General features: G+C 36.5%; 1 protein-coding gene across 1 annotated transcript; it reads right to left on the reverse strand.

Annotated features, from left to right (window-relative positions):
- Positions 1-22,520: 22,520 nt before the first annotated feature.
- Positions 22,521-23,964, reverse strand: LOC114307657 (2-hydroxyisoflavanone dehydratase). Its single transcript, XM_028253051.2, has one exon. The coding sequence runs from the start codon at positions 23,901-23,903 to the stop codon at positions 22,932-22,934; it is 972 nt and encodes a 323-aa protein (XP_028108852.1). The 5' UTR covers positions 23,904-23,964; the 3' UTR covers positions 22,521-22,931.
- Positions 23,965-26,402: the final 2,438 nt, after the last annotated feature.

Here is a 26,402-nt window from a genome sequence, read left to right on the forward strand (position 1 = left end):
GTCCAAGTTTTATTACTTCATTTTAATTACCTTCCATTCCTTAATTCATTTAGTCCAAAAATGAAGATTAAGTCCTCTAATGGAAAGAAGTGTCAAACAAAGGGTTGTTTTAGGCATGAGAGAGATGTCATGCCGTTGGTAATGAACCTCCGAAGAGATTAAACCATTAAGCACAACGACCTCAATCTTAAGCTTAAATAAACAATCAGTTGAGACAACTCTCAAAGCGAATGAAAAAGCCAAGAAATGGGGGAGGTTGCAGAGATGCTTAGAGGTGAACACAAGTATGGAAAGTAAGGAATTAATGCCATCAACTCAAATAGGTTGGTGGCTAAGGCCTAAACCACCAAGTCTATGAGAACCATTACACTATAAGCATACAATACAAAGCATACATGCAACTAACACATAAAAATAGTCCTAAAATAGTACAAAAAAATGTTGAATTAAGAAAAAAAACAACTACAACAACTAGCTAAAATATTGAGGGATTAAAACTAGCACACAAGCACAAGGAGAGGAGGCTAACCCCTCCACTTTTGGGACTTCAAAACATAATTTTTGCCTCTGAAAAACCTTTGAAAATTAGTGGTAAAAAGCTTAAAAAAAGTTGATGAGAAGATGGGAAACACATGGGCAAAGGCCTTAGAAGTAAGGTTCAAAGAAGCGTTGTCAACCTCTCTACATTTAATGGCCTTAAACCACAAGTTTCAACCCAAAAATACAGGTTATAAACAACTCAAAAACAATAAGAAAAGATAGAAAGCAAATAGTGTAGAGATGGTACAAAAGCACTAGAATTTATACCTCTTGAAGAGGAATGATCTTTTGAGTTACAAACCACTAATTAACACTCTCAAGTGCCTCAAGAGCTAAAATACAAGCTTAAATCACCTCAGCAAGGAACTCTCTAGGTTTGGTTTAGAGTGTATAGGCAAAGGTTGTGTGAGTTACAAGAGAGAGAGAGATTTTTCAAAATTTTACTCTCCAAAATGTTCTAAATTCCAAAATTTTTCTAACCTCTTTAACCAAAGAGAGGGTCATCTTTATAGAGAAATACATGAGAGACCCTTGAAAATATCCTTATAAACACAGTTGGAATGGTGCATGCATCTGTAATGATAACTGGCAGAAAATATCTATTTTTTTGCACCACTAGCTAGCAGGCCACATTATTGGGTGGCATGCCACACTAGTGGGTCTGCAGGTCCCTGGATGCTCAGGCCTGAAAAACCACTATTTTGGTCCACAACAAGGCACAAGGTTTGTAGGTTGAACACTGAGGTTTCCTGCTGAGGAAGTCAAGCATTTGACAAGCGTACACATTCATCATTGAGTGATCAATCAACTCTTAAGGGCCATCAAAAATGGGGTGTCTACAGTTGCCCCTTTTTGACAGAGCTCGAAGTGATGACATGACGTAAGTGAATGTCAAAGCCCGAAGACAACCCATTTTGACAAGGCCGTAAGACTTGGGCAAACAATCAAGATATAAATAAAATTGGTTGAGCTCGCAAGCTGCCTACGTATCCCTTTGCAGGGAATCAAACCAACGTAGTTCTGGGGTAGGATGCAAATGATATGTACGAAAAATACTTTGAAATCTAGACTCACACGCCTCGCGAAGCCGGCTACTTTGAAAACTCATGATCATGCGAGATGATGTACTAAACAATAACAGATGCAATAAGCAATAAGAAGATAACAACATATGAATGAGCTTCAAGCTTAAATCGAAATGGGTTCCATGCAAGAAGAACTAAAAAAAGCACACTCTAACCATGCCGAAGCCATGAAAAGATGAGAAAAAAATCGCTCAGGATCATAATTCACGCGTCCTGAGATAAAAATCGCTCAGCATTGCATTTCACGCATCCTGAGATACTTTAATCATGCTGAAATCATGAGAAAAGGAGAAAAACTGCTCAAGGTCACATTTTACGTGTCTGGAGATACTCTAATCACGCTGAAATAGTGAGAAGATGAGAAAAATCGCTCAGGGTCGCGTTCACGCGTCCTGAGATAAAGACCACCCAGGGTAGCGTTTCATGCGTCCTGAGATAAAGACCGCTCAGGGACGCGTGATAAAGACCGCTCAGGGTCGTGTTTCACACGTCCTGAGATAAAGGAAAATTGTACGAGACTGTACAATAAATACACTATGTAGTGAAAGCGTACGATAGATGCACGAGGTGAACAAGTGCGATAGATGCACAAAGTAAACAAGTACGATAGATGCATAAAGTTTGTTCAAGGTTGTCGTCCTGCCAAGGTAATAGCCTTTGTTGCAGGCTTGGTTAACTTAGGCTTTGTGGGCATCACGCGCATCGGCTTGACCTCCGACATAGGCCTTTTCATCGGCTGCCTTGATCTCAGCCTCTTTGCTATCCAGAGCCACCTTAGCCTTGGCCTTGGCTGATTCGGCAACAGACTTAACTTCTTCAGCTTTAGCCTCGGCCTTGCCTTGAGCAATCCTGGCACCCTTGGCCTTATCCATCAGATTTCGGTTGCTCCCATCGGCCTGGTTGAGGGAATTCTTGAGTCTTTTTTACCAAGTCCTTCTTCATCAACTTGGCCTTAACTGTGTGAGAAACTTTAACTAAGTACTGAAAAACCAAAAGCGAAAATGGGAGAGAGAAAGTTAAGCAATTTACCAAAACTGAGTGATGCATCATAAGTGCAAAGTTCTCGTATTCATGGAGATGGACCATTTGGTTCATATCGGCTGGAAGTAGCACAGCCGTAGAAAGTCTAGTCCCGACCTCCACGCTTTCTATTGCACTATCTCCAGCTCTTAGAGGTCGGTCACCGACCATGACCTTGGGGGCCAAGGTCTGATCAGAAGGAAAACTACTTTCTTCCTTTGGGCAATCAAACCTCGGCTTCTTAGATGGTGGGGAATCAGATGATGTGGCTTCAGCTGGCCTCTTTTCAGTGTTGTACCTTACTTTTTGTGTTCCTTTCGGATACGACTAGCCCTACAGTTCGAGCTCCCGTGGTTCTGAATCTGATTTCACAAGTGCAATGTGAAATAGTGAAAACACAAAAAGAGTCCAAATCTGGCAATTCTTTTGAAAAATCGATTTAAATCAAAAATGCCAAAAATAGACTACATTGCCAGATTTCAGAGTTGCCACCTAAATATTTTGAAAAATTTAGGAAACCCGAGACTCGTGCCAAAGGTCACTTATCCTTCATCACCAAAGTGTCTCGGCTTGGGAACTGAGGTACAAGAGGGGAAGGTCATGAATTGAGCACCCCACTCGCCCGATCAAAGATCAGGCTCTACTAATCATGACATGATCCTTATTTACATTATATGCTCTTGTTCGATTTATTAGACTAACATTACTATGTGTTGTGCACAAGTACAGACTAATTTGCAAAAGTTGAAACGCTTTGATTTCATGTTTGTTTGACAATTGTTTTTAATACTCGTCACTTAAAAAAAAAACGAGCTTATATGTACATTAATCAACTTGCCCCAATTTTAGCAATTAGCCTTCATCTGCAGGCATTCAAACGGGTATATCATTTAAGCAATTAGCCTCATGAGTATGCTCGATATGGTAACACAAACATACTATGTGATATGCTAAAACAATAAGTACTCACCTAGTACTCCAAGGCAAGCCAAATAGAGAGAAATGATTAGAAGACATGCATGTTCCTAAACCATACAACGTGACTAATGCAACGCACACATTTATGCCACTTTTATAAGCTAGGCTATTATAGACACCCCATTTTTTACCATCCTTGAGACTTAGACGTCATCATTTGAACATTCGATGATTTTGCATGCTTGTGTTCGTTTTGAGCACTTGAAGTTCTTGGCAGAGTGCCTTGCCTTCGAGCCTCTCAACTTGTCTTTTTTGTGCTTGGTTGAGGACCAAGGGCCTTTTGTTTCAAGTCTGGAGAAAAGGGTGGCCTGTCAGTCATCCCTACAGTCCATCGGCCATGGCTTGTGCTTGCCGGCCATCAGTGGTGGCCGGTCGGCCACTGGTGATGGCTGACGGCCATTTTTCTCCTTTTTCAAATATTTGTTTGCCAGTTGTACCAACTGTTGTTCACTGAAGTGCATCTCCATACACGTACAAGCTCTAAGCTTGTTTTTCTATATATAGGGGGGTCTCTCCCCTATTTTAGAGGGTTAGACAATTTTGAGCAAAATTCTCTCTTACTCTATAGAATTCTCTCTCTTCTTATTTTGTGCTTTGTAGTTAACTTTCTCTACACTTTTGCGCATAGACCCTTGATCAATCTTGACTAACTTGGAGCTAAGGTTCTACAAGGTCTTCTTGGAGTCTTAGAAAGGGTTTTGAGCTGGAATTTGAGCCTGTTTTGTGCTGTGCTTTAAGAGGTATAAGACTTACCTTGTAGGCTTTGTTTTAGTTACTTTTTTGGCCATCCTTTTGTACTATTTTTGGCCAAGTTTTCAACTACCAAAAACTCTAATTTTTAAGCCTTAACATGATGGTTTGAGGTCATTTTGTGTAAAGGAAATGCCTACCCTTCTTGTTGCCTAATTGTGAAGCTTTTTGTGCCATCTTTCAAGGCTTTCAAACCAAACTTTTTGGCCCTTTAAACCATTGAAATTCAGAGTTATTTCAGTGGTAGAAAACATATTTTGAGGTCCAAAATAGGAGGGGTTAACCTCCCTCATTGTGTCTCACTTGCATGCCTAGTTAGCATCACATGGTAGCATGTTTTTGTAGCTTAACTTAGCTTATTTTCAGCATATTTTTGCTTCTTATTTGGAATGATTTAGCTCTGTTTTGGGCTATTTTGGTCATATAAGTCTTGTTTTGCATAGTTGTAGTGCAAATGTCTTCACTAGTTTGGTGTTTTAGGCCTTTAAAGATGTTTTGCTTGAGTTGGTTGCATGTTGTAGTATCTTTTTACATGTAATTTCAGCATATATAGCTCTGTCACATGCTCATTTATTTCACTCTTTCTTTGCTTTTTAGAGTTGCTCTTGAGTCTTGTTTGCAAGCTAACATGTGAGCATGTTTTTCTAGCATCTTGCACCTTAATCTCAGCATGTTTTAGTCACTATTTTGACTAGTTTTAGTTCTGTTTTGGGTTGGTTTGGCCTTTTGAGGCTTGTATTGCATGATTGTAGTGCAATCTCCTTCACTAGCTTAATGTGTTGGGCTTTTAAACATGATTTGCATGAGTTGCTTGCATGATTCAGTATTATTTTGCAATTCATTTCAGCACAGAAATCTCTGCAATCTCCCTCTATTCTTCACTTTTCATTTATTTTGAAAGTGACTTCGAACCCCTTGTTGGCTTGAGTGTGGAATTGAGACCCTCATGCCTAATGGTTTAATTCTCTTGGGAGCTCATTACCAACAGCATGAGGCCTCTTTCATGCTCAAGGTACTTATGGTTTAAGCCCTCTTTTATTAGAGGACACTCACCTTTTGGACTAATCAATTAAAGAATGGATTGGTAATCTAAAATGAGTAAATAAAACGTGATAAGTAAAAGAGGCAAGATAAGCATCTTTCATGTTGCATTGCATATGTTCGAATCAGACGTTAATTCGAACATGAGAAAAATAGGACGTTTCATACTCAAAGTGACGAAACGTGCCACTTTTCTTAGTCACCATCACCCTTGATCATACATGATAGGGTTGTGGTTTTGTTGAGTCTTGTTTTGCACTCATTAAGCTTGTACAAGCTTGGTTCTTTAGCCATCATGCTTGAAAATGCTTAGTTGATGGTTTGAGGGCCAAGAGCCATACTCCTTTGAACTTGTGTGATGATAAGGAGGGTAGCAGTACATACACTCCTTGAGAATACACTGCTTTGTCTTTGTTTGCTCTCTGTTGCAGCAAAAAAGAGAAGTACAAAAAAGGGGTGGCCGACCAGCCACCAGTAGTAGCCGACAGCCACCGTTGGTAGCCGACCGGCCAAAAATGAAAAATTGCACAAGTGTGCTCCTGAGTTGGAGCAGAGGCATTTTGGAATATGGCAGCACTGTTGGTGTTCAAGTATGTGTAAACAGAGGCTGCAATGGCAAGGCGGTGGCATTTTCGGGAGGAGAATCCAAGCATGCATGCATCCCTTGCCCTTCGAGGCCATTTAACTGCTTTGTTTAGTTAAATAGTAGTAGCTAATTTACTTGCTTTATAATTAGTTAGTTAAAGTGTTTAGCTAATTAATTCATTTTGTAATATTTAATTAGCTTAGCATAAGTTAGTTAATTAGTTTCGTGTTGTAATAGTTAGCTTAATTAGCGTAGCTAGTTAGCTTATTCATTCGGACCCTCCTTCACGAGGCTATGATGTTGTAATAAGTGTGTGTGTGTGTGTGTGTGCATGTCTTTCAACCCCACGTCTTTCTCCCTTTTATTTAACCGCTTTCAATGGTTAGATTAGGGACATTTTCAATTAGCATACCTTATGCTCGCATATTTGCATCCATTCATTTGTCTTGCATGCACCAAGACTCGGCGCATCATTCAAACTTCATTGTCAATTCAATACTTACTTGAATACGTGTTTAATCACATGCTATTCAAAGTGTCGTATATGCCATATTAGTAGCCGAGCCTATTAAATTTCATATTTTATGTGTTGCATTAGGCATCTTACATAGTTAAGATCATGCATTGTTTCTAACTAGCTTTTGGAGTACTCGATGAGTTTTATGCTTTAGTATACTTGCATGAGTGAGAATGATGCCATGTTTCGCATGTTTTCCATGAGGCTATGTGCTTAAATGCTAAACTGCATGAATGTCTGTGGATGAAGGCTTTGAAGCTTGGATTGGAATAATTCAACAAATGTGATTTTTAAGCCCACCTTGCGAAGTGGCAAATCATGTTTTAAGCCCATCATGTTTGATGGCAAATCCGCGATTTAGCCTACTTGATGGTGGCAAATTCAAACTATTTTTCAAAACAAACATGAGTTGAGTTGTTTCAAATCTTACAACTTAGTCTATACTTGTTTGTGTGTGTCACATAGAAAAGTTAGCTAATAACCGGAATAAGAACACATGAGGTTTATAAAACATCATATCATGATTAATAGAGGCCGATCTTTGATTGGGTGAGCGGTGGTGCTCACTTCAGGACCTTCCCCTCTCGTACGCAAATTCCCAAGCTGAGGCAACTTTGGTGATGACGGACACGTGGCCTTTAGCACGAGTCAGGGTTTCCTAAATTTTTCAAAAATAAAATATTTAGGTGACGACTCTGTAATCTGGCAAAGTAGTCCAATTTTGGCATTATTTGACTTAAATTATGATTTTCCAAAATGGTTTGCCGGATTGGACTCTTTGGTGTTTATCAGTTTCACATTGCACTTTGTGAGACTAGATTCAGAACCGTGGCAGGAGTCCGAACTATAAGACCCAATTCGAGCTCTCCAAAAGGGGGGCGCGAAAAAGCCGAGCTACAACTATGAGCATGGTATATGATCTAATTCCAAGACATGTGATAAATCACGTATTCAAACAATGAAAGTGAAATTGACATTGGTTAGTATGATGAGCCGAACCCAAATTCATGTGAGATGAGTGTATGCGAACACAAGATATGCTAAGAAACATGATGGTCAACACTACCATTATAAGCGGGTAAATAAAAGGAAGAAAGAAATGCGGGCTGGAAAACATACACTTATTACAATTTTGCTCTCATGCAAGAAGTTCCGAATGAATGTCCAAGTGTTTGAATTAAACTAACTATTACAAATCTAAATGAATAAATAAACAACAAATTTAGCTAAGCTATTATAACAAAGACTAATAATAAGAAATAAGCTAGCTACGTAATTTATTACAACAAGGAGGAACAATAAAACTAACTAAGTTACTCAACAATAAACATTCATAATCATTACAGAAATGCTAATTATATTTTAATTACAACCTAAATGAGAGCATTAATTGACAACATCTGATAGAACCAAAAAGCACAAGGATGGCATGCATGTGACAGTTTTTAGAGGCAACTATGTCTATCTTTCTTGGAATTTGCCCTATTTTACCTTCAGCCACTACTCTCTGTTTCTGCAAAACACTCTGTTTACCAAACATTAGGGCCCAGCCGACCCCTAATGAAGCCCGGCCGGGCCCAAATAGGGCCAGACGTGCCCTAATTTTATGCAAAGCTCTATTTTTGTGCTCTGAGGTGAAAACAATGTAGACAGAATTTTTTGAGCTCTGTTTGTCCCTCTTACACTTCTCTGTCATGGAAAGCATCAAGAGAAAGATGAAGTCATTTCCAAAACCATCAATGAGCAAGTTGCTTGCTTGATGATTTCGACCATGATTTGGACAAAAATCAATGAATGCAATGAATCAACACTAACCCCTCTTCTTTATCATGGAGTAAGCTCAAAGGGAGAAGTAAAGACGCATCAAGGGTCGTCAAAACACCATGAATTGACGTGTGACGACTCTTGACACAATAGACTCAACATAACGTTCGGTCGAACCCAAGCGACCTTATTCATTTTCTTTACATAGGTTGATCCAATTCAAACCAATTTCATTAGTCTTGTCCATTCTTTAATCCATTTGTCCAAGGTGATGGTTAAGTCCGCTAAATGAGAAGAACGTCAAGCAAGAGGTACTCCTAAATATGAAGGAGAGACCACGCCTTTGACGATGAACCTCTGTAGAGATTAAACCATTGAGCATAGATCTCTAGCTTATATTTTGAATAATCATCAACCGGTTGAAATAACTTTCAAACAAGAAGAAAATAAAAAATGAGGGAGATTGCATACATGATTACGAAATTGATTCTTAATTAATCATAGAAAAGCTATCGAAACATGCATAACACAACATAACAAGCTAAATGTGAAGACTTACAATGCAACAAGCTTTGATATCCAAGCATATACTAATTAAATAAATTGCAACAACCCTAAAACAGCCCCTAATATGCTCTCAAGGAAGTAAGCTCTTGTTTGTAACACAAACTTGGTTCAAACACACTCTCAAGCTTGAATTGTGATGCCCAAGCCTCAACCAAAGTTCTAAGGTTATGATCTAAGGTGATGTATGGTGTATGGATATTGATCAAGAGAGATAGGTTGGCTCAAAGATGACTTGTATAGGAAGAAGAAGCTCTCTCTAATGTGTAAATGTTCTTTTGAAATTTTTTAGCCATCAAAACAAAGGTATAACCTCGTTTTTATAGAATTTGAACAAAACAAGTCGAAAATATTTTTAAAAAAAGACAACTGGCAGGCTCTCGCCCAGAACAATGTATATCGCCAGCGAGGCACGGCCGGGCCCAAATAGCCACGACCGGCTCCCAATGGAGCACTGTCGGGCCCTAATGTAATGCCCCACTACCCTGTTTCAAACTTAGTATAAGGTGGCATAATGGTCAAAAATAAATTTCTGAGGTAAGAATGAGACAAGTAGGAAGGTTTTGGGATTATTTCAGGGCTCGACCTTGGATTTCCTCGCCGAGAACTCGAATCACACAATGCAGTTTTCATAATCGAATGTGCTGGACCAAGCGCCTAAGTCTTACGGGTGGTCAAAAATGGGGTGTCTACAGTTGTCCCTCTTTGATAAAGCTCAAATGTCAAGGCCCAGAGGCGACCCATTTAACGTGGCTGTAAGACTTGGGCAAGAAAAATAAACTAAAATACAAATACCAAAGGTTGAACCCAAAGGTTGCCTACGTATCCCTTGGCAATGAATCAAACCTGCGTAATTCAAGAGCAAGATGCAAAATGATACACAATGCAACGAAATAATCAAACCACAAGCAGTGTAAAACACACGAAATACCATAAAGGAATGGAGATACAAATCAAACTACATTTTGTATAGAAAAGAAGTGTGGGCACAAGCCTAACGCCTAACATAGGCTAAGTGCCTACATCTTCAATACTAGCCTAAGCGCAGCATGGATGCTTACACATAACAGAATGACCTAAAACCGAGACCAATACCATTGGAAAGTGGATTTTGGGGGTTTCAATTTGGATTCAAGAATGACCTAAAACTGAGTCCGGATGAAGGAGATATGCCCATTTGAAGTTTGGCCTGGAAGCAGATTTTTGTCTGGCCGGCCACTTGTGTCAAAACCCAGATATTTTTGCCAGTTGTCCCCCATAAGCTCCAGTTGTTCCTATATAGATATTTCTGACCTGAGAGGCTGTTTTTCTATATATACAAGGCTAACCCTCATGTTTTTAGGTTACAAAAAATTCAAAAAGTCCCAAAACTTGAAATTCTCTCTCTATCTCTATTGCAACACACACACCTTACCCAAACACTTCCTAAACCAATATTAGAGCTCTCCGTACTGAGATTATTGAGTCCAAATTTCAACCCTTAAGAGTGTAAGCTTTGTGGTTTGTGAACAAAAAAGTTGTGTTGCTTCAGGAGATATAATTTTGAGTATCTTTACACTACTTGTTTTCTATCTTTTCTTGCTGATTTTGAACTACTTTACACTGTTTTTATGGGTTGAAACTTGTGATTTAAAGCTACCAAAGGTAGAGGGTTCAACCACCCTCTTTGAACCTTGTTCTCTAAGCTTTTGCCCTTGTGTTTCACATTCTTTTCTCACCTTTTTTTGAGCTTTTTACCACTGATTTTCATATATTTTCAGAGGCTAAAAAAGTGGTTTTGAAGTCTCAAAAATGAAGGGGTTAGCCACCCCTCCTTTGACTTGTTTACTAGCTTAAATTTCTCGATATTGTAGCTAACTATTTCAAGCTTTTCCATGTGAATTTCAGCACTGTTTTAGCATAATTTAGGACTGTTTTTACGTGTTAGTTTCATTTATGTTTTGTATAGCATGCTTGTAGTGTAATGGTCCTCATAGGTGTCATGACCCAAACCCGCCCCTATGGGTTTAGCACCGTAACCGACCAGTAATCCGAGATTACTGAAGGCCTACTTAACAGTAAAACAATAATACAGAGTACAGGGGCTGGCGGAAGCCAAAACAGTAATTAAAAGATGTCCAATGAGCTGTGATAGTCTGTATGCAAAACGAATTTTCATATATATGCAGATTCATAACAGAACAGTCTATACATACATGTACAATCATCCAAGACAGGGACCTAATCCCTATCATCACAGTGCAGTAGCAGTCTATACAGTATTACAAAATTGGTATAGAGACAGATAGGGGAAAATTAAAACACCCCAAAAGCCGTAGCTTGACAGGCTCGGAATCTCGCAGTGAGGCATAGTGGTTAGCTTTGACAAAAGGGAGTCTAAGCCACGCTCCTAGCTCCGGTTTGGTGCCTGAACACCTACATATATATATAAACAGTGAGCTAAAGCCCAGTGAATAACATAATGTGTAAAGAGGTTAAGAATGAATATCCTTACAGTAATGAAAATAGTTCATTGAATCAGTATATCAGTCATTCAGTCATAACAGTCATATGTGGTACATCCATTAGCAGAACAATACAGTGAACAGTAGGTCTTAAAAGACCGAACAGTCAATGATGGCCATCGTAACAGTAAACAGAAGTTCCAAGATAGGAACTAACAGAGATCTCTGTAACAGTAACAGTAGCAGTAGTTGCTAAGGATGCCACAATACAGTTCAAAATAGAAGACAAACATTCATTCAGTTAACAGTAAACAGTTCAGAAAACAGTTCAGTTGTTCATTCAGAAAATATTCATTTTCGAACATATCTTTACAACATTGTTACTCACAGAGTTATGGGCTATAAATAAACTAGTACGCGTCCTCGGATACCAACCCTACACAGTTACAGAGTGAACACACACTAAGCTACACAGTTGGAAAAAATAATAACTTAATCCCTATCTTGACTCAGTGTGGTTCTACATCAATATTCCCATTAAGATGCCTTAAACTAGGCCTAGGAATGCCTAGGATGGAATGAGGATGCAAAGATGCACTTTAAAAACATTTAACAAATTTTCAGAAAACAGAGGTCCTACTCGAGCGTGGGTTTACCCGCTCGAGCGTACAGGCAAACAAAATACTACGCTCGAGCGCGAGTTACCTCGCTCGAGCAGACTGTAAAACATACCAAGAGTACTGGATGTGCAAAAATCACGCTCGATTGGGCGCTCGATACCCGCTCGAGCGTGTGACACAAGTCCTCGATCGAGCGTCCAATACCCCGCTCGAGCGGACTGTAAAACAGTGTAAAGTGCTGGATGCACGAATTTCACGCTCGAGCGCCAGTAACCCCGCTCGAGCGTGAGTCCAAAATCTGAAATTTCCAGATTCGAACCTCAAGCTCAAAACTCAACTTTAAATCATCAAATTCGATCCTCTTGGGCTAATTTTCTAGAAAGCACTTTAAAACTCATAGTATAACATGTTTTGAAGATCAATTTCAGAAATCAAATCCCAAGGGTAGTTCAATTAAACCCAATTTTGAACCAAATTTTAAGAACATAGCTTTAATATGACATGCAAGTATTTAACCAAGATCAAAGCTTCAATTACATACTCTAATGAGCCAATTACCTCAAAAACAAGATGAATTCATGGTCCATTGCAAAAATATGAACATGCATGTGGAATTCCATGGACAAAAATCCTCAAAACTCAAGAATGGCAACATGCATGCATGAATTCCTACTCAATTCAACATATTAAGCTAATTTTGACTCCAATTTTCAATATAACAAGAATCAAGCAAGAATTAACTTAAAGACAAGTTTAAGAAGGTGGATTCTCTACCTTAGACCTTGAATATCAAGTGTAGGAAGCTCAACTATGAAATCAACCTTCAATTTCTTTAATTCACCAAGCAATTCACAAGATGGAACTCAATTTCTCTCACTCTCTCCCTCTCTTCTCTCTTGGTCGGTTTGAGTCTAAGGAAATGGCTGAGGAAATGTTTTGCCTAAGTGTATTCAAGCCTCAATATGTGTAAGGAAGTGGGCCACTAAGTGGCAAAGTTACAAATAAGGCCAACTCTTGTAATTTAGCATTATTTAATCCAATTAAATCATACCAAATCACATTTCAGATAAATACACCATAAAATCATATAAATCTCAATTAGCATAAAACACTATTCAATTTTCGGTTCGGCCGCCGATAAGGCCTTCAATTTGCAGTTTAAAGAATAAAACATGAACAGATAGAATTGCATTCAAACTAGCATAATCAATCAATCAGTTTAGTGATTTAGTCAGACAATCAATTAACATGCTTAATCATGGATTAGCACTAATTAGTGGTGAGGGTTGTCACAATAGGTTTGGTGGTTTAGGCCTTAGCCACCAACCTATTTGAGTTGACAGCATTTATTTCAAGCTTTTCATACTTGTGTTCATCTCTAATCATCTCTACAACCTCCCTTATTTCTTGGCTTTTCCTTTGCTTTGAGAGTCGTTTCAAACCGATTGTTTGTTTAAGTTTGAGATAGAGGTATTGTGATTAATGGTTTAATCCCTTTGGGGGTTCATTACCAACGGCATGGTGTCTCTCTCATGCCTAAAACAACACTTGGTTTGACACTTCCCTCCTTTAGTGGACTTAAAGCTCATTATTGGACTTAATTGACTAATGAATGGAAGGTAATTTAAAAAGGGGTAATCAATGGTTTAAAAATAGAACAATAAAATAAAATGGTTTGGGTTCAATCGGATGTTAATTGAACCTATTCAATCTTGAGTTATTTCATACTTGTTAGTGATGAAAACGGTTCAAGAATCAATGCTTAACCCTTTTCCTTAATCAATCCATGATAGGGAGGAGGTTTTGAGAGTCTTTTATTGTGCATTTATTGAAATTGTATCCCTTGGTTCATAAGTCATCATGTAATGAAATTGTGCTGATTGATGGCTTGCGAATCAAGCCTACCTCTCCTTTGAGTTGTTTGATGATAAGGAGAGGCAGGGTGGACAAACATCCCTTAAGAATGCTCTGTTTGTTCTCTGTTGCAATAGGAAAGAACCAACATTAGTGGCTGGCAAGCCACTTTTACTGGGCAGCAGGCCACTACTTCTAGGTTGCCAACCATTTTTTCTGGCCAAGCAGTGTCCTTTTTCCAGCAGAACAGAGCAGAGGCCGAGGCAAAACAGTGCAAGTTTCTGGCTGCAAAACAGAACCCTCTTGGCAACAAGACAGAGGTATTGTCAGGTAGAAAATCCGCTTGCATGCATAAGTCCTCTCATTAATTCTTAGGACCCGCTGAATGGTGGATTTGTAATTAACTAGTTAGTTTCAATTCCGTAATTTTGGTATTGTAATGATTAGCTAGAATAGCTAGTTATGTGTTGCATTTAATTAATTAGCTAGAATAGTTAGTTAATTTGTAGTGTTGTAATAATTAGTTAATTAGTTAATAACTTAGTGTAGCTAATTTATTTTAGGTATTGTAATAGTTAGTTAATTAAGTAATTAATTAGCTAGTCCATTTATTCAGACCCTCTTGTGTGAGGGCGAAATATGTAATAATGTGTATGTCTTTAACCCCATGTCTTTCTCCCTTTTATTTACTCGCTTATGATGGATAGCTTAGAACATCATGTTTCTTTTAGTATTCCCCATGTTTGCATCCATTTGTTTTGCATGCATAAGGTTCGACTCATCATTCTAACAAAGCATTGTAGTTTAGATACTTCGTTGAAAACGTATTGAAACTGCATGCTATCAAGTTGTTTCAAATGCCATATTAGTAGTCGAGCCTATTAATTACACCTTGTATGTGTTGCATTAGGAATATTATGCATTAGTTAGGACCATGCATTTTTCTAACCAGTTTCTCTTTTGGCTCGCCTCGGGAATTGGGGTAAGCATTTATTGCTTTAGCATATTGCATGCGTATAATTGTCGCCATGATAAAGCATGAATACTATGAGGCTAAGTGCTTAATTGATATACTTGTTTGAATTTCTATGAATGAAGGCTAATTTCTTAAACTAGAATAGTTTGATCGAAGTGCATATGAGATCACTTTTTTAAGTGGTACATATTCGAAACAATTTTCAAAAAATAAATAAGAAATCAAAGTGTTTCAACTTTTGCAAATTAGTCTATACTTGTGTGCATCACATAGTAAATTAGCCTAATAATCGGAACAAGAGCATATAATGTAAATAAGAATCTCATCATGATTAGTAGAGGCCGATCTTTGATCGGGCGAGTGGGGTTCTCAATTCATGACCTTCCCCTCTCGTACCTAAGTTTCCGAGCCGAGACACTTTGGTGATGACAGATAAGTGGACTTTGGCACGAGTCTCAGGTTTCCTAAATTTCCCAAAGCAGTCCATTTTTGGCATATTGATTCAAAATTGATTTTCCAAAAGATTTGTCGGATTTAGACTCTTTTGTGTTTATCTATTTCACATTGCACTTGTGAGATCAGGTTCAGAATCACAGGAGTCTAAACTGTAGGGCTACTCGTGTCCGAAAGGAGCACAAAAAGTCAAGCTACAGGGGGGAGAGGAGTTTTGCCAGAAAAAAAATATATGAAAAGGCAGCAAAACATAATGAGGTGCCTTGGACGACGTGCTTGTCAAGTGGCGTGAGCAGAAGTGACACGACCTGATGGCACATATCAGGTACAAACCAATAGGAAAGGGACACGTTGACAAAATGGTTGAAAAGACTGTGCGTGATAGCTCATGTGCAGTCAAAACTCTTGGAATTCTTGAATTAATGAGGCAATAACCTCGGCTAAAGAAACGATCTCAGCTGAGATGCCTAAAGAAATTGATTTTTGGTTCTTGATCCTTGATAAAGTGGACAATTGGGTCCAGGTTACTTAAAGTCGATGAATAATGATCTCGATTGTAAAGAGGAAATGAAATCTTAGCCGACATATTGGAAGATCAAACGATATTGGTTCCATCACCTTAGTTGGCCGAGGTAATATAACCCAGGGGGCAGTTGTAGGAAAATACTTTATAAATGACAGCACGTGGCCAAGGTGACACAGAAATGTTAGCCGAGGTGCCATGTGGCCTACTCGTTCTTGCTGAGATGATCTCGGCTAAGCCGAGGTTATCTGCGGAGATGCCAAAATCTGAGATAAGCAAATAAAGGACAAGAGTCCTAGAATAGAGGAGGATCTCACCCTGAATAAAGATAAGGCTCAAAAAGAGTTTATCTCTATCTAAATGAGGGTCCAGGATGAGCATTAAGCCTGAGTCCATTGAAGTGAGGCTTCTAAAGGGATCAGGTCACTACTGGTTATAAAAGGCACCCTCGTGGACCTGAGGTAAATGTAGACACCCCATTTTTTACCGTCCTCAAGACTTGGACGTCATCGTCTGCGCACTCGATGATTGTTCTTGTTTGTGTTTGTTTTGAGCCCCCGAAGTCCTCTGCGAAACGCTTTGTCTTTGAGCCTCTAAACCTTATATGTTTTGTGCATTTTTTTGGACCAAGAGCTTGTTGCCTCTAGTCTGGAGGAGTGGGTGACCTGTCCGCCAGCTCTCTAGGCTGTCGGCCAGGGCTTGTTCTTGTCGGCTACTAGTGGTAGCTGGTCAGCTATCAGTGGTAGCCGACGACCATTGGTCTCTTTTTCTAGATATTTGTTGACAATTGTGCCAGCTGTTGCTCACTGAGCTACATCTCCATACACGTGCATGGTGAGATGTTCACAAGCTCAAGACTTGTTTTTTTATATATAGGGGGTGTCCTCCCCCGTTTTTGAGGGTTAGTAGTTTTAGAACAAAAATATCTCTCTCTCCCTCTCTCTTTTGTTATTTTGTACACCTTTGCCTAGTTTCTCTTAGCTTTTGCATATCAACCCTTAACCAAACACTCTCACCTTTGGGCTGAGATTACTTGGAGCCTCCTTTGAGCTCTAGAAGGTGGTTGAAGCTCAGATTTGTGCCTATTTTGTGCTTTGCTTCAAAGGTATATAACTTACCTTATTTGAGCTTGCTTTGTATACTTGTTTTGCCATCCTTTTTAATTGTTTTGGGGGCTGGTTTTGACACGTAAAAAGTTCTGTTTTGGTGACCTAAAAGTGGTGGTTTAAGTCTATTTTGTGTTAAGGGGTAGTCCACCTTTCTTGCTTCTTTACTTGTAAACCTCTTGTACCATAAACCACTAAATCTCAGAGGTTTTTCAATGGTAAAAACCATGTTTTGAAGTTCGAAATTGGAAGGGTTAGCCTCCCTTCCTTGTGTCTTGTTTGCATGCCTAGTTAGCTTCATATGTTAACATGTTTTTCTAGCTTAATTTAGCTTAAGTCCAGCATGTTTTTACCTCTAAAATAACTTGTTTTGGCCTGGTTAGTTCAGTTGGGGCTTATTTTGCATAGTTGTAGTGTTAATTCTTTCACTAGCTTGGTGTTTTAAGGCATTTACCACTATTGTTTTGAGTTAATAGCATGAATAGTGTTGTTTTTCACTTCATTTCAACACTTTAATCTCTGCAACCTCCCTCCATTCTTCACTCTTTTGTTACCTTTGAAAGTGATTTCAAACCGCTTGTTTACCTAAGTGTGAAATAGAGGTGTTGTACTTAATAGTTTAATCCCTTAGGGGGTTCATTACCAATAGTGTAATGCTTCTTTCATGCCCAAAGCAACTCGTTGTTTGAGCCATCTTTCCATTAGAGGACACTCACTTTCGGACTTAATCGATTAAAGAATAAATCAGTAATGTAAAGTGAGTAAACAAAATGAACAAGTAAAAGAGGCAAGATAAGCATCTTTCGTGTTGCATTGTATGTGTTCGAATCGGACGTTAATTCGAACATAAGGAAAATGGGACATTTCATATTCAAAAGTGATGAAATGTGCCACTTTCCTTGGTCATCATCACCCTTGATCATGCATGATGGGATGGTGGTCTTTTTAAGTCTTATTTTGCACTCATTAACTTGTATAAACTTGGTTCCTTAGCCATCATGCATAGAAATTGCTTGATAGATGGTTTGAGGGCCAAGAGTTATACTCATTTGAGCTCGTTTGATGATAAGAAGGGTAACAGTACAAACAACCCTTAAGAATACACTACTTTGCCTCTGTTTACTCTCTATTGTAGCAAAAGGAAGTTCAGGGCAACAGTGGCCGATCGGCCACCAGCAGTGGCCGACGGCCACCAGGAGTAGCCGACCGGCCATTAATGAAATTTGCATAGTATGTTGGTAAGGTGAAGCAGAGGCATTCTGGGAGTTAGCAGCACTGTTGGTGTTCAAATGTGCAAACAGAGGCGTTCAGTGGCAAAGCGGTGGCTTTTTCGAGTGAAGAAACTAAGCACGCATGCATCCCTCACTTCCCGAGGCCTTTTAGTTGCTTTGTTTAGTTAATTAGTGGTAGCTAATTAATTAGTTTAATTGCTTTGTACTTAATTAGCTTAGTATTTAGCTAATTAATTCGATTTGTAATATTTAATTAGCTTAGAATAAGTTAGTTAATTCGTTTCAATTGTTGTAATAATTAGTTAGCTTAATTAGCGTAGCTAGTTGGTTAGCTTATTCATTCAGACTTCTTTTGTGAGGGCATAATGTTGTAATAAGCGTGCGTGCATATGTGTATGTCTTTCAACCCCACGTCTTTTTCCCTTTTATTTAATCGCTTTTGATGGTTAGATTATGGACATATTTTAATTAGCATATCGCATGCTTGCATCTATTCATTTGTATTGCATACACTGAGGTTCGACGCATCATTCAAATTGCATCGTCATTTCAATACTTCTTTGAATACGTGTTTAATCGCATGTTGTTCAAATTGATTCATATGCCATTTTAGTAGCCGAGCCTATTAATTGCATATTGCATATGTTGCATTAGACATTTAACATAGTTAGGATCATGCATCTTTTTAACTAGTTTTTGTTTTGACTTGGAATACTCGGTGAGTTTTGTGCTTTAGCATACTTGCATGAGTGCGATTGCCATATTGCCATGATTAGCATGCTTGCCATGAGGCTATGTACTTAAATGTTAAACTGCATGAATGCCTGTGGATGAAGGCTTGTTGTTTGGATTGGAACGATTCAACAAATGTACATTTTAAACCCACTTTATTGAGTGACAAATCATGTTTTAAGCCCACTATACGCATAAGCAAGTATAGACTAATGTTTATAAAATTAGTCTATACTTGCTTATGCGCATCACATAGTAAAGCTAGTTTAATAACCGGAATAAGAACACATAATGTTTATAAAATTTCATATCATGATTAGTAGAGATCGATCTTTGATCAGACGAGCGGGGGTGCTCATTTCAAGACCTTCTCCTCTCGTACCCAAGTTCCCGAGCCGAGGCAACTTTGGTGATGACGGACACGTGACCTTTGGCACGAGTCAGGGTTTTTTAAATTTTTCTAAAAATAAAATATTTAGGTTGCGACTTTATATCTAGAAAAGTAGTCCAATTTTGACATTATTTGATTTAAAATTGATTTTTCAAAAAGGTTTGCTGGATTTGGACTCTTTGGTGTTTATCAATTTCATATTGCACTTGTCAGATTAGATTTAGAACCGCGGGAGTTCGAACTGTGAGGCCTTCTTTTCAAACCCTTTCCGAAAGACGGGGCGCGGAAAAAGGCAAGTCCACAGTAGTTCTTTCTTGTGAGTTTAAGCATAATTTGCTATCTTTGGAAAATATAGATCACTGACTTGATCGTCGGAGTGCCTCCCAGTAGCGAACTACAGCGGTATTCTTGTCTTCTTGTTGTAGGTTGTTGCGCTTAATCTATTCTGCCGATACTCTCCAGCTGAGTTCCTTGTTTGATTGTGTGGTCAAAAATCAACACCCACAATAAGTTGTATAAAAACGTTAATTTTTTTTTTATAAATTCCAGCAATTTCATGCTAATCCTATTCAAAAAAAACATAATAATAATAATTTTTCACATTTGCCTCACTTTCCACAATTTTCATCCAACCAAACTTAGCCCGAGTGAAAAATAGTAAGAAATATGACTCTCTTATTAAATCTATTTCATTTCTCACTAAAAATGATGTGATTTGGTGAAAAATAAATTGGTTGGTTATAAACTATTTATAATACCAAGATTACCCTCTTAAAATACAAATGAAGAAAAAGAACTTTCATCTATATCTTTTTCTCATATACTTTATTTTCTTGCTCATTCAAACTCAACAGTGAAAAAATATAATCAATTCTTTTCTTTTCTTACGTTGATGAAAAATGACTATTATTCCTTCTTTTTTTTCTGAAGTGTAAACGGTGCCATATGGAGTATAATGGTTTGGCCAAACTAACTAACCCCGTTGATTGGCCAATAATAATTCAATAAAATAAATTCTACAAAAGCATAAGTAGTGGATAAAAAATGTATTTGCATTACCTTTCGTATGAAATGTTTTAAAATCATGATTAGAGTGGTAAAAGATACCAACATATTAATAAGAAATCCAATAATTTCATGAAAGGTGTATTTTTATAAATTTATAAATCCAAAAAATTTAGAAAATTGTAATAAGACTTTCAAGCATAAATATTGTGTTGATTTATGTAATAGTATATATTTGAAAATACTTACTAGCCAATAAACAATTAAATAAATAAGTCAGAATTAACAAGTGATGATGATTGAAAATTTATCTTTGGTTCTTGTTTTATCATGCCATATTTGGGCACCGTTTGGGAAGAGATTTGTGGGGTTTTTTGGCTATTTTAATCACAAAAGACAAAATATGTTATTTTAGTCATAACAAACAAAACATCACATCCAACTCATAATCATTATACTCTTCTCTTACAAAAAAAGTTTAAAAAGTCAAAAAGTCCTTCCCAAACCAAGCTTTTTAGCCCAAGCTAAAATAGCCAAAAAAAGTCAAAAAGCCAACCTACTTCCCAAACCAACCCTTGGTGGCTAAAATTGTGGGATTTTCCCCCAAATTTACCTGACACAAGCTTCAAGTGTTTGTGTCTTAATGTTTAGTATTCATTAAAACTTTACTTGAATTTCTTAAGGTTTACTTAGCAGAACATTAGCAAACCACATTGGAGGTATGTTACTTGGAAGCATTCTCTAAGTTTATTAAATCACAATATGTAGTCAACATTCTTCATACCAAAAGCTCACCAAAGTCTTGAAAAAGCCAACCAACTAAAATCCATTCCACACCAACTTTCACAACCATAGGAGAAAAATGAAACATCAACATAAATACAACATAAGGATTATATTATTGGCAATCCACCGTATCTAATTTTAAAATTAAAAAAATAAATTAATTGTGTTTGGATCATAAATTTATGTGGAAATTTAAAAAGGAAAAGGTAAAACGTAAGAATAATATGAATAAACAAAATGCAGCCATACAAAATAAATTACCAAAAAATCACTCACATTGGTGTGGGATGGATAAAAATAATTAACTTATATTTTTTTCACCAAAATTGCTAAACACCAAAGTTTTATCTAATTATCCAAACACATTAGATTGTTTTGGAAAGATAATTAAAAGTTGATTTTTTGAATTTTTTTTTTCTTCAAAAAATATGTAAAAAATATAAGAAATGATGTGATCCAAAATATGTTAAAAGTTGAGAAGTGACTACTGAGCATCTCCAATGCACTAGGCATATAGTACTTGTTAGTTAAAATACCTAATGTGATTCACTTTTTTCAATTCCAATACACTAGGCATATGATTAGGTATTTTGGCTCAACTCATATTCACTAGCTACATGTAGCTAGCCTTCAACACTAGGCAAAATGTATTCAATCATTAGGATCATTTCCCTCCATCTTTGTTGTTGACGTGGCATTATATAAAATTAATAGTATTTGGATAAATAACTAAAATAAAGAGCATGGTTGGAGTAAAAACATAAAATAGTTGATAGGCAAAATAAAATATATATTTTATAGTAATATTTAGATAGGTAAAATGCCAACTACTGTTGGAGATATTCTAACCTATTTCCCAAAAGACCCCAATATTTTAAGAGCGCTCGCTTAAAACACATTTATCATTTACTCATTTCTTCTTAAAAAAATTAGATGTATCGAAGATTTTAAACACAAAATGTACAACTATGATTTTTTTAAGAAAATTTGTTTGATTTGATTACTTTTGAAAACTTATTTGTAGAGAATTTTTTCCAAAAATTTTTGGGAAACACAAACCAAACAAAGCCGATATATATGTTCGCAATTACAAATATAAATATATTTTATCCAGATTTTGTGTTTGAAACCATCTATGTATAAAACACAAAAAAGACTGAGAGTTTTAAATTAAGAACTTTAATAATTTTAATTGGTGTGTAAGTCTCATGTGATGTGATATTTTGATTTTGATTTTGATTTTTTTTAATTTTTCACATTATTAGTGTTTTTTTAAAATTTTCAAATTAAAAGGATGTATAATTTCTGATGTATAACGCCGCCGCTTTTTCTTTATTGTTCTATTTTTGCATAGCCCAAATTGTGAAACTTCCCTCCAAAATTGACCTAACTCAAGCTTGAAGTCTGTGTGTTGAATTTCTATACAAACTTCAAATTCAAATTAGTTATCCACCTTGAAAAATGCTAAAACAAGACCTTGAAAAAAATGATACTCACAAAGACTGTAAAATAATGATAATAATAACATCAACCTTCAAAATAGTACAACGGGGTTATCAAATCAACATGTATTCAACATTCAATAGACAGCACAATGCCACCACAATGATGCCTTGAAAAATTCAAGAAACAAAAGTCCACTGCTTTTACAGCCATAGAAGAAAAATGAAACATAAATACATAAAATTTTACCAACTCTACCAAACACATCTTAATTTTTTTTTTTTAATAAAAATTTCTAAGTTTGTGCTGTTTTTTAACCCTAATACACCATGAAATGAAACCAAACCGTTCACATGTAAAAATAATAATACCATAAATAAATTTCTTAACTGATTTTTTTTTTATCACTAGACGTAAAATTAATAGAGCCACACGAATTCTATTATTTTAATCTAGAGTGGTTGAAAAATCAGATAAAATTTTTGTTTAGGTATAGTATTTTTTTATTTTTTATTTTAAATTTATTTGAGAAAAGAGGCCAGAACTTTGATCAAATTCTTGGCATTTTTAGTTTCGGGATTCAAAATATGAAAGCAATGATCCTCTGCTTCCACCTCCACAACCTCCAAATCTCCACCCCAACCGCTCTCTCTGACTTCCTCCCCATACCGAACTCCTCTCTCTCTCAGCTCATCCATCTCCGCCACCACCACCAAAATCCGAGCACACTTCAATTCCTTCAAGCTCGGCGCATTGCTCGCAAACGGGTTGATCATCGGATTATCCACCCCACCCGGAGCACCCGGGTACGCAAACATCCACGTCCGATGCAACAAACCCATTTCCCGATCCGCCTTCGATTCGGACCCAATCGGGTCGGATCCCCAGAAATACGGGTGGGAAAGAAAAGCACCCAGAATTTCCACTCCGCCATGCAGGGGTTCGACCCCGGCTCTCATCAGGATGTTGTGGGCAATGTTGGCTCCGGCGCTATCGCCGCCGATGTAGATTCTGCTGAAATCGCCGTAATTGCTTAGCCATGGATCTGAATTGGGTTTGGGTTTGGATTTGGGTTTGATTGAGTGTGAGGCGACCCATTGGAGAGCGGACCAGGAATCTTCGTAGGCGATGGGAAGAGGGTTTTCGGGGGCGAGGCGGTATTCGATTGAGACGGCGAGGATTGGTGAATGGGAGACGAGGGAGGTGATGTAGCGGTGGCAGAAGGAGGAGAAGGCGGATTCGATGCAAAAGCCGCCGCCGTGGAAGTAGACTAGGATGGGGAGGCGGGTGGTGGTGGTGGGAGGGAGGTAGAGACGGGCGGAGACGGCGGAGGAGATGGTGGTGTCTTTGGAGATGATGGTGGTGGTGGTGGTGGTGGTGGGTGAGGAGGGAGGAACGAAGGGTGAGCCGAGGAGACGATCGACTGTCCCGTCTTTGTAGACCTTGAGGACTGGTAGAAGCTCTGAAGCTACTTCTTTGGTGTTTGAAACCATTTTTAGAGAGAGAGAGAGAGAGAGAGATGGAGGGAATGTTGCTTGTGAAGTGAGATAAGAGTGATCTGAGTTTTTTAAATAAGAGGCGGTGTCTTTGAGGCGCAAGCCAAAAAAAAATAATACTATATCTACTAATTAATAATAATTGATATAATTTAAGAGATTTTTAATATTTATAATTTGTATAATAAGTAAAATTAATAATAATGTTATAATTAATATTAATATTTTAATTAATACATTAATTAATACATATAATATCACCGAAATATTTAAGTCCTTTATAAATTTTTATAATATAATTTTTATTTGTTTTAATGTTATAATTTTTATAGTAACATTGGAGATGTTTGTCTACAATTTTGTGAAGTTTAGGTCCAAATTTAATTTATGCTGGTGTTTGATATGTGGCTTTTTTTAGTTGATTTTTTTACTTTTTAATTATTCTAGTTTCGGTTAAAAAGTTCATTTGAATTTTTTTTTATTTTTTAAATTTTTGTGAAAAAAAAAATAATTATAATTTGAATGTGGCATTTTATTTTATTTTTTTGACTAATTTAACCCAAAAAATCAATGTCAAACGAAGCCTATGTATCAACAACCGTGCTACGTAGCTCAAAATTGAAGCCCCCGAATCCCCCTAGAATTCAAAACGACGTTGTTTCATCGTTTTGATTTTTTTTTTTTTTTCAATCAGAAAATCAGAAGAAGAAGAAAGAAAGAAGAAGAGAAGAAGAAGAAGAAAGAGGCAGAGGTGGAGGCGGAGGCAGGGCTGCGACGATCGATCGACGAGCTGCGACGAGCTACGGAAGCAGAGGGGCCCTCTCTCTCTCCATTCCCTCTTCCCCTCCTCTTTCTCTTCTCCTTTCTTCTCTTTCTCTTCTCTTTCTCTCTCTCTTTCTCTTCTATCTGTTTTTCGGGCTGTTCCCGGGGGGAAAATTTCGGGGGAAAAATCATTTTTGATGTATCAATCTCATTGATACTATGCTAATTCAATCTCAATAATATAATTATATTCTCAATAAAATTCTAATTTTTTTTTTTTAAAGAGAATGATTATTATTTAAAATTCGCATTTAAACATCTATCTATCTATTTATATTTATTATATATTGTGTACGAATCAAGTAGTGGGAGTCTTCTTTAATAAAACCAAAATCTTAAAATTCAATTCAATCCACTCATCTATCTATTTTATATATATATATATATATTTTAAATAGCAAAATTATATATAAAGCGAGGCTAGTCTTGGTGTATTCTTATAACTTGAATCGCACAAAATACATAATAAATTTTATGTTTTATTTTTATTTATTTGAATTACATACTTATTTTGTGTGCCAACCGCTAATCTATATTAATGCTACTATAATAGAATTTTAGAGAAGAAATTCTCCAAAATGACTAATTACAATAAAATCGTGACGAGCAATAATATATACAAATAATAAAAAAGTACTTTATAATCTTATCATTTTAAAATGTAATATTATTCTGATAATAAATTATGTACCAAATGATTTTTATATAAATTTAATGTATAAATGAAATTGAAGATATAACAAATCAACGAAATAAAAAAAAAATAATGTGTGTTTGGTTTGGGTTTTTTGAATTTAATTTTTTAAAAATTGAGTTTTTTTACTTTTCGTGTTTTTTTGTTTTTAGTAAATATTTTTAAAATTTTAATTTTTTTTTTTACTTTTTTAGATGCACCTTACTTAGATGCATCTAAAAAATAAAATATTTGTGAAAAAATATTTCAAAAAATTAATAATACACAAAAATATAAAAAAATATAATGAATTTTTATATTTTTTTTGTATTTTTTATATTTAGTGAATTTTTTTAATATTTTTTTCACTAAAATTATACTTTTTAAGTATAGCTATGTTATGTGTGTCTACAAATTTAAAAAAAAAAAATTACTTAAAATATTTAAAAAAATTCATTAAAATAAATATAAAAAATAAGAAAATAAATTTTTTTAAAAAACTCAAATCAAGTAAATTGTGGAATTGTAGATGAAATATTTAATGGTTACAACTCTGACATATGAAATGAACTTATAACATGTACAAAAATGATTTATACCATATAAACAAAAAAAAACTTATATCATCGTAAACATAAATATATTTTTTCATTACACCACTAAAATCTAATTTTCCCAATAAAAATTTAAAAACATAACTTTCGTCCATGAAGCAAGTCCCATGTTTCTCGAATAAATGTTTTGACTTTTTATGTTTCAAGTTTATTTATATAAATATAATACTAGTACAAGTTGGAGATCCAACTTTTCTATAGTATTCATTTGGGGATCCAAGTTTAGACTCAAAGGCAACCACCGTCATCCCTCCCAACCGCCAATCATTAAACTAACATTATGTCACATTTACCTATATTAAAAAAAAAGAGTAATGATTCATCCCCTTTTCCCTCACCCCCTTTGACCCCCTCTCTCTTTCATTGGTTACTTTTTCTTTTTCTTTT

Source organism: Camellia sinensis, chromosome 7, assembly GCF_055761805.1.
Source record: "Camellia sinensis isolate YWXY chromosome 7, ASM5576180v1, whole genome shotgun sequence".
Lineage (NCBI taxonomy): Eukaryota > Viridiplantae > Streptophyta > Magnoliopsida > Ericales > Theaceae > Camellia > Camellia sinensis.